Source organism: Oncorhynchus nerka, linkage group LG13 (assembly GCF_034236695.1).
Source record: "Oncorhynchus nerka isolate Pitt River linkage group LG13, Oner_Uvic_2.0, whole genome shotgun sequence".
In the NCBI taxonomy this organism is placed as follows: domain Eukaryota; kingdom Metazoa; phylum Chordata; class Actinopteri; order Salmoniformes; family Salmonidae; genus Oncorhynchus; species Oncorhynchus nerka.
Genome location: NC_088408.1, coordinates 45,720,746 through 45,729,726, shown reverse-complemented (window position 1 = coordinate 45,729,726; position 8,981 = coordinate 45,720,746). Strand labels below are relative to the sequence as shown.

At 46.3% G+C, this 8,981-nt stretch overlaps 1 protein-coding gene across 2 annotated transcripts; it reads right to left on the bottom strand.

Moving 5' to 3' along the window:
• Positions 1 to 1,212: 1,212 nt before the first annotated feature.
• LOC115139567 (N-myc proto-oncogene protein-like) lies at positions 1,213 to 8,279 on the bottom strand. Of its 2 annotated transcripts, none has more exons than XM_029677101.2 (3): positions 8,156 to 8,279; positions 6,883 to 7,585; positions 1,213 to 3,712 (listed from the first exon to the last, which is right to left on the bottom strand). In XM_029677101.2, exons 2-3 carry the CDS (start codon positions 7,562 to 7,564, stop codon positions 2,925 to 2,927), a joined length of 1,470 nt encoding a protein of 489 aa, XP_029532961.1. In that variant the 5' UTR covers positions 7,565 to 7,585; positions 8,156 to 8,279; the 3' UTR covers positions 1,213 to 2,924. The 2 variants fall into 2 exon arrangements, with proteins under 2 accessions (XP_029532961.1, XP_029532962.1); XM_029677102.2 differs by having other exon boundaries at positions 1,213 to 3,709; positions 8,156 to 8,238.
• Positions 8,280 to 8,981: the final 702 nt, after the last annotated feature.

Sequence of the window (8,981 nt, the reverse complement as noted above, 5' to 3'; positions counted from 1 at the left end):
GTTCTCAAATGTACAGTATTGGTTTTCATAATCCATGCAGTCCCATGCAATTGTATTTGTTATTGTCCCTATTTTTTCTCTCTGATAACCAAGCATGATAAGCTATAAACCGTTAGGCAGATGGAGAAACACACAAAGACACCAGACCCCTGTTATGTAATCCACCAGACAGTAAGACTCCCTCCCATTAACGCCCCCACCCCCCTCACCCCCAGGTGGCTCAATCCCAAAATGGCCAAATCCAAAACAGAAGTCATTTGTTGACATAAGGCACTCTTATTCAGGTATGCAACAAGAGCATTCAATATCTAGTCAAAGAGGGATAACTTGACACACAAAGTGCACAAAGACACAAACAAATATAGAATTTAGACTCATGTCTTGTTTTATGACAGTGCCCCTATCCTCTCCAAAATATGCATCCCTTTCTCTCCATCTCTTTTCTAACTCCAACGCCCCTTCAGTCTGGAGCAACAGATTTCTCTTTCAGAGCACTCCAGCGAGAAAGAGTGTTGGCTAGACTCCTGCCCATTCCCCCAGAGTGTGTGGTGTGTATGTGGCACGTAGTTGGCTGAAGTACAGCATGGAGAGACGGAGGGATGGGCGAGAGGAGAGGGCGGGGAAGGGAGAGGAAAGGGAAGAGAAAAGGAGGGGATGAGAGCCATGTGGTTGATGTTAGTAAACAGTATCCAGTGTTGTTTTGGCATTGTGGTGGAGAGGAGGGGAGCGATATCAGTGGGGACAGGCCACACACGAGCAGGGATACAACAAACAGACAGACACACACACACACACACACACACACACAGTCTCGCAGACAAATAAAAGAAAACACACACGCTCGCTGTCTGCCACTTTGCAGCTGCACCCGTTTCCATGGCAACAGGGTGAACAATGTAGGAGGGTGTTTGTGTGTGTTCATATCCACTTGGTGGGTGTGAGTGCGTAGGTGTGTGTGGGTGGGTGTGAGTGGCTATAGGGAGGGGGATATAGCTGTGGGGTGCTGAACTGTGGATTCTAAGGATACACACACCCACACAAACTCTGCTCATTTTCTTTTGTGAATGAGAGACAGACACTAGTCTACCAGTGCAGAGAGAGACAGAGAGTGAGGGAGAGGGAGCACACACAAAGAGAGTCACGGAGAGACAGACAGAGACAGAGATATTGTTCACAGTATCAATGGTGATGATTCATGTCCACACTGAGAGGTAATTATTTTCAATGTCTATTTATTTGTCAAAATGAGGTATTTCAAAGTGCTATGAGTTGCAGCACTAAATGTACATTATGAGAATGATACAACCAACATATTATATCTGTTCCCCAGTAAGTTCTATGCACCGATACTTACAAATACATAAACAAATGGGAAAAAAGAGACATAAAAAGGGTCAGGTACATGATGATAGAACACATTTCTGTACAAAATAATTCACTTTGAATAGAGGGAAGAATAAGAAAATGATGAGATAAAAAGATATCTACCAAACACTAATTTTCTTACAAAAATATAAGTATCAAATTTTTCAGGATCACACTAAAGCGTAGTAAAGATGTGTAGAATTAGTATCATGGTACAATACAAAGCAGGAAGATAGAAAAAAAATGAAAACAATATGTTGTTATATTACAATGTTTCGAGGCATTACAGTACTTTCTTTTAAAGGTATAACGTTTCCAGTCTATTAATTTGCAGCTTTTGGACAAAATGTATAAAAAATTCCAAAGAAAAAAATGTATATAAAACAAGGCAGATTCTGAGTGTATTTCTGTTATTTACAGTAATGTTATTTACAAAAGTGTCAGCTAGCAAGGTACATAGTTATTACATCCATTGACTTGGGGCGCTAATTCAATCTGTATCGCTGGTCATTTCCCATTGAGCCGATGTATGCAGCGTTTACCATGAATGCAGTCTCCACTCATTTCAATCACCTTGTAACGCTGAAGTTCTGTGAGACGGATTGAATAGAGCCCTTAGTTTGAGCACCAGTGCAAGAGAGGAGGAACAAGAGGGAGAGACAGAGAGGACGAGAGAGAGAGAGACGCCAAAACTTCTTGACATCATAGTTGTGAGCCAACGTGTGACAGCGTTACAGTCTTTGTTATATCGTGGTTTTACTAGTGTCTTCTGTTTGCAGTGGTGCAGGCATAGAAAGCGTACTCTTCTCCTAAGTGAGAACTTTGAACTCTGAAATACACCATGCCCGGGGTGTATTTATTACGCACCCAACGGTAGAAAATGGACTGAAACAGGGAGGGAATACCTGAACTTGTCCATTGAGAAATGCGGGTTTTTGCTTTCCGTTACAACGTGATTTGCCATGGTGGCCCTAACGAACATGACCCCTTTGAAAGTCACTAGGTTTGGGGCTATGTAAGTGTCACATTCAGTTAAAAAAAACAAGGTACAAAAAAAGAACAATTGTACAAGAGAGAGCACCCAGAGAAGCTCCTGCTCTCCTTCCTTTCACATCCCTCCTTCTTTTCTCTTCTTTTTTTTTTCCTGAAAAATGTTACAAAAGAGAGAGGGCCCAGAGAAGCATGCTCCTGCTCTCCTTTCTTTCCCCTCCCTCCTTCTTTTCTCTTCTTTTTTCACCTGAAAAATGTCAAACTCTAAACATTCTTAATGTCAACAAATGTGCAAAAAAAGTGGCGGAAGTAAAAGTCCTGTTGTGTCCCGGCCACCCACCTCCCCTGTGTCGCTCCAAGTCTGTGTGTGTTTTAATTGAGACAGAGAGAAGGGGTTCATCTGGGTTTGTGTGTGTGTGTGTGTGTGTGTGTGTGTGTGTGTGTGTGTGTGTGTGTGTGTGTGTGTGTGTGTGTGTGTGTGTGTGTGTGTGTGTGTGTGTGTGTGTACATGAGTGTGTATGTGCCTATGTTTGTGTGTACGTGTTTGAATTATGTGCCACTGATAAGTCTTAGCGAGTCCTGGCCTGCTCCAACCTCCTGATCAGCTGTTGCCTCCGCGCCTGCAGCCTGTCCTTCTCCTGCGTCAGCCGCAGCTCGTCCACCTCCAGTGACGACACATACTCTGCCGCCTTCTTCAAGATCAGCACCTTAGCCGCCTTCTCGTTCCTCGCCAGCTCGGGTACGTGGTCGCGGAGCGTGAGGAAACTGGAGCGGAGATCGTTGCGCCGTTGGCGTTCCAGGATGTTGTGGTTTCGCCGCCGTTCAGAGTCTTCGGAGTCGGAGTTACCAGAGGAACCGCCGCGCGGGCTGCTATCACCGCTGGCGTTGCGTTTGCGTTTGGATCCTGCCATTGCCATTGTGAAGGAGCCAAATGACGTTAAGGTCGCCGACGATGATGATGAAGAGAGGGTGCGGGAAGGTTGGCGAGGAGCGTCAGAGGTCTTGTGTTTTTTGGAGGGGGGTGCGTGATCATCGTCAGAGGCGTATGGCGAGGGAGCGGCGTAGTTGTGCTGCTGCTGGTGGACCGAACTCTGCTTCAGGATCAGCTCCTGACCGTAACCGTTTGACCCCGCTGATCCCCGGTTGCTAACGAATCGGCTCATGACACCAGATGAGGCCACGCCCCCGGAAGCGGCACCCGTCTTCGGCCGTACTGAGATGGTGACCGTGCCGGTGGCCAAGGGCGACAAGCCGCGCCGCTTCTCCACGGTGACCACATCAATCTCTTCGCCGTCCGAGTCATCTTCGCCCTCCTCCTCATCTTCGTCCTCCTCTTCTTCATCATCGTCTTCATCTTCTGGGAAAGGAAAACAGAAGAGTGAGTTTGGTAATTGTTCTGACTCACCAACTGTGGGAACTGTCACCTGTATATGTGTGTGTGTGAGTGTGTGTGTGAGTGTGTGTGTGTGTGTGTGTGTGTGTGTGTGTGTGTGTGTGTGTGTGTGTGTGTGTGTGTGTGTGTGTGTGTGTGTGTGTGTGTGTGTGTGTGTGTGTGTGTGTGTGTGTGTGTGTGTGTGTGTGTGTGTGGCTTTCTGCCTCCATGTGTGTGTATGCCTGCAGGCATAAATGTGTCTCTATGTGTGTGTGTGGGGGGGAGTAGTGAAGTCATTACTAAACTCTCTGCTCACTGCACAAAGAGAGTACTCTTCATGCTTATTGTCAGTCACCTGTAGCACTAATCTAGTCCACAGATTTTACATGCTTCATCTGACTGACTTGTAGACAGGTTGTATTCTTTGTTTTCAGTCCTACAACCCTTATTTGGCCTTTCCTGCTCATCTTTACCCACTACAGAAATGTTTGAGTTGTGTCCATGTTCTCTCTCTCTTGAAAAGGTTTTGACGTCACCAGATAGGCAGTTACTGATGATGAAATGGGATAAGCAAAGCATTTAAAAAGTCATAATTCCTGATCGGTGTTAACTTTAAGGATTTCAAAACAAAATATTTAGCTATTTTCATAATTTATCGCCTTCTTTATCTTCATTTCACCTAAGCTGGTATATTACTGCCGCTACTTATCACAAGAAGTAAATAAATAAATAATGTGTAGACTTAAATAAATAAATAATAATAATAATGGGTAGGCCTCTTTGAAGCTGCAAGAAGAGGAATGCAATCGTAAGCAGTTAGTAATTGAGGTGGCAGCCCCAGTTAAAATGCCTTTGTGATAATGGCTATCATTATCAGCTTACTCATTCGTAAAGCAGTGTGGCATTTTACAGCTTACAGTAACCCACTTCTGACGCCTAGACCCTCCGGAGGCCATCTAGCACACACACGCACGCTTACGCACACACACACACACACACACACGCGCACGCTTACGCACACACACACGCACGCACGCACGCTTACGCACACACACGCACGCACGCTTACACACGCACGCACGCTTACGCACACACACACGCACGCTTACGCACACACACACGCACGCACGCACGCTTACGCACACACACACACGCACGCACGCACGCTTACGCACACACACACACACACACACACACTGAGAAGTTGGCACAGGAATCAAAACAGAACCACAGCACAGACTCAGCTGGGTGGTAAGGGGGTGTGTCTCGCTTCTCCCTGTCTTTTCCCCTTACCCTCTCCCTTCCCTCTGTTCTCCCCCCTCTCTCTAGACAGACCACATGTGAAGCTGAGATAGCCTGGGTGATATGATATCTGGCTCACTGGAAAAGTGGGTCATACTAGGAGTGAGTGAGTGAGTGAGTGAGTGAGTGAGTGAGTGAGTGAGTGAGTGAGTGAGTGAGTGAGTGAGTGAGTGAGTTCTAGTGAATCTCCAAGGTGTAAATGTCAAATGTCTAAAGTGGCATCCTCTCCTCGTCTCATTTCCTTTCCCTACATTGATGTGAAAGAGATGGTCTGGTGAAAGCCAGCACCTGGTTGTCAGATATCCACCATATTGCTCAAAGCTCCTTTGTTTTCCAAAAGATCAGCACAGATAAAGTGGAGGTGGACTTTATATGGAGGTGTATCCTTCATTGTTTTAAATGAATAACATACAGATACACATGTGACAGGTGCCTTTGCCTTCCAGGCAAACTGTAGGTTTTCTAATAAGTGTTGTATGAATCAACATTTGATCAGGAGGCGTATTCTGTGTCCATAGGATTTGAACATGGATAGGATATATGTTGGTATCAATAGTGACACTGTCTAATTCTGCCTTTCAAGTCTGCAGTGCGTCTACCAACTCTTTTTGATGGCAAGGGGAGGAAAGCGCGTAGAAAAAAAAGCGAGAGATGCGACTTAACGCTGCGAGCAGCAGAAGAGGCCCGTGCAAACGGTTTCATCTGCAGGCTGGCGGGGCGGGGGAACGTGGTGTGATTGGATCACCGGCTTTAAGCCGAGGCGCTGGACCAGCGCCAGAGAGACAGCTGTCGAGATGGGAGCGCCTGTTCAAAGCTGTCAGCCCCCTAAAGAAACAGGCCCTCCTCCTCTTCTCTCCAGCTATCTTTCTTTTGCCAGCGGGCCGGTTGGAGGGGGAGTGCTTTTGGCAAGGCTCTATAGCTCAAGCTTCCAGCCGGCGCTGCCCAGTTGGAGGGCTCCTTTTTTACTACCGCTTAGCAGGCGTCACAAAGAGCTCTAGTAACGACTCACGTGAGTTCTTCGTACCGTGATTCCATGCCAACTGCCAAACGAAGGTTGGGCTATTTAGGGTGTTAGAAGAACCTATTATCCTGTTATTACAGAGGTTGCATTTTCCACTTTGTTGTTATCACCGACCCCCGTTTCCGAAACACACTCACTCACATCCTCAACACTAAACACTATACATGGCTTTTTACATAATGCTGTCTAATTCATGCTGGCATGAATGGCATTCGTTGAATATGTAAGAAGCAATTTCACACCCACGGAGCCCTAGTTAATAATCCCAGTGTAAAGTGTGTAATCATAGCATCCAACGAATCGTGAAACAAGGCACTTTATCAAGTAGTCCGTTTATTTAGCACGTTCTAGATTGGGACTATCTGACTGCGCCAAGTACATCGCCCTGTACAACCCGTGTGTCTAGATGTTCGGTGTAAACTGGATCTAAATTCGTAATGCACACAATCCTCCACAATCCCCCAATTTTACTGCCATCTGCCGGTGAAGCGGCGAAGCGTGTGTGTGTGTGTGTGTGTGTGTGTGTGTGTGTGTGTGTGTGTGTGTGTGTGTGTGTGGAATGTAACAAGGTAATCCTATTCTGGGCCAGTCATTTGAACTCTTAACTTCCAATCCCCCAATTACCATTACCCTAACAAGACAGTGATAATAGCGATAGCCTAATAATAATGCCATCTGTTATTTGAAGCAGAATTATATCAATTCAACAAACTAAAACTGGGTTTTAGCATTAGTATTGAGGTTTTAGGCTATTAGTTGTTGTATTGTAGGTTACTGTAATCAAAAGGAAGGGTATTTTGCGTATGCATCCTCGCCGAAGGTATTCGCTTACCAGAGTCGCTCTGAGTTTCCTTGGCGCTACAATGGGCAGTAGAGGCGGGGACTGTACCAGGTGGACATCTGCTGCTGCTACCGTTTCTTTTGTTGACAGGGAATGGGAAGACTATCGTGGGGTCCACACACTCCGACACGGAGCGGCTCAGCTCAGACGCCTTGGTAGTGATGACAGCGGCAGTAGTGACATTTTTACTAACTCCACAGGCAGCCGCTGTGGAAATGGCTTTGCTTAGCTTCTCTGTGACCACCCTCTCTAGCTTTTCCCTGGCAGAGAAGCCGCTCCACATACAGTCCTGAATGATGATTGAGTTGGGGTTATTATTCAAAGCGGAGCCGCCGAACAGGTCTCCATCCGACGCACCCCAAATATCTTCCTCGGGCAGGAGCAGCAGCTCCGAGGTCCATTCGCACCCCAGCGGGTCGCCTAATCCAAAACTCATGAGACCTGCTGCCGAGTCGCCCCAGTCCCCCACGGACGCGGATGCCAGCTCCCCAGGTAGCGCCGCTCGGCTCGGGGAGAGGGGCGGCGTAGGTAGTAACTCAAATTTCTTCCAGATGTCCTCTCCAGGAGGTGCAGAGTCGGGACCGCAGAAATATAAGTCATCCTCGTCTGGATAGAAGCAGGGTTGTAGTGAGTCAAAATCCATGTCGGAATTTTTACTTATAATCGCCGGCATTCTATCCCACACTTGGAAAGCCTGTAGAGAAGGACACGGAGATAGTTTAGACACAATGGAATAAGGCAGACACACATCTCCATACAGTTCCTATTGTAAAGTGCAAGTGCTCAAAAGTATTGCAAGTACTTTGGAAAGAACAGAGGCGAGTGTGGGTAAACTCATATGAAGTCAACTTTTCCGCTACGATGGTGTTCTTGGCATATTATTCAAACAACGTTAACAGTTTTATTTTTTAACCTTTATTTAACTGAGCAAGTGTTAACAACAAATTCTTATTTACAATGACGCCTACACCGGCCAAACCCGGACAACGGTGGGCCAATTGTGCACCGCCCTATGGGACTCCAAATCACGGCCGGTTGTGAGATAGTCTGGAATCGAACCAGGGTCTGTAGTGACGCCTATAGCAATGAGATGCAACGCCTTAGACCGCTGCGCCACTCGGGAGCAATTTTAACTATTAAAAAGTATATCTACTCTAAAAGTCCTATGACATTCGTATTCGTTTACAGGGTGACCATTTGGGAGTCAAAACAGAGTCAATAAAATAAGCGACACTTTCACCCCCCAAAAAAGAAAGATGCTCACCTCGCGTTGACTGAGGTTGTGGTGTGAGTCGTGTGTTGTCTCGTCACTCTCTCGCAGTTCAGTTGTAAACTCTAGGAGCACACATGTACTCTCGTGTCGCGCAGACAGATCTCTGACACATTGTATGGGCTGCGGAGTGTTATAGCCTACACTCCAATCTACTGTGTGTGTTGGAGGGGAGCTCCGCCCACCGAGGGCGGGGCCGGGCTTGGTGGACGGCGTGAGGCAGACGGCCAGGCAGGTTGGCTGGCTCGCAGCGTTGCCTTCTGTAGCTCACAACAGGCTTTAATCCCTCCCCAGAGAATAAATATTACATTATCATCCCTTATCGTCCATTATGGCTAATTTCCTCCCCTTTTCAGAAATGGATAGAGGTGAACTATGGGCAAATGCACAAAATACACATAATTTTATGTATAAAGGCTCCAATAATCTATACCATAATTATTTCTCATCCAACCTCTAAGATACATTTGATGTAAATTCTATTTGTTTAAAGATAAGCATATATGCTGTTATAGTGGCTTGTTATAACAGGGACGTCACGAAGGCCTGGCGCATTGCTCAGTCCTAGAGCGGAACCCAACTCTCACCATTGTGTGGGGGCATTGAAGTAACCGCATATCAAACAGTCGGGATCACTGCGCCCTCTTGTGGGCACGATTAAAACATAAACCTGAGCGTTTCAACAGATTAAGTGCTGTTGTAGGTTATCTGCTGTAAATTGTCGAACCATGAGTTGAAAGCGAAGTACAGATTTAGTTCTTAATAGTGAATAATTAACATGTTATTTATAACCATTACTTACACTAAACACACCTATAGG

Coding starts and splice junctions, on each gene's coding strand:
- LOC115139567 (XM_029677101.2), bottom strand. CDS start 7,564: ATGCCGGCGATTATAAGTAAAAATTCCGACATGGATTTTGACTCACTA. Junction 3,713..6,882: donor GGAAACTCAGAGCGACTCTG/GTAAGCGAATAC, acceptor TTCCTTTCCCAG/AAGATGAAGACGATGATGAA.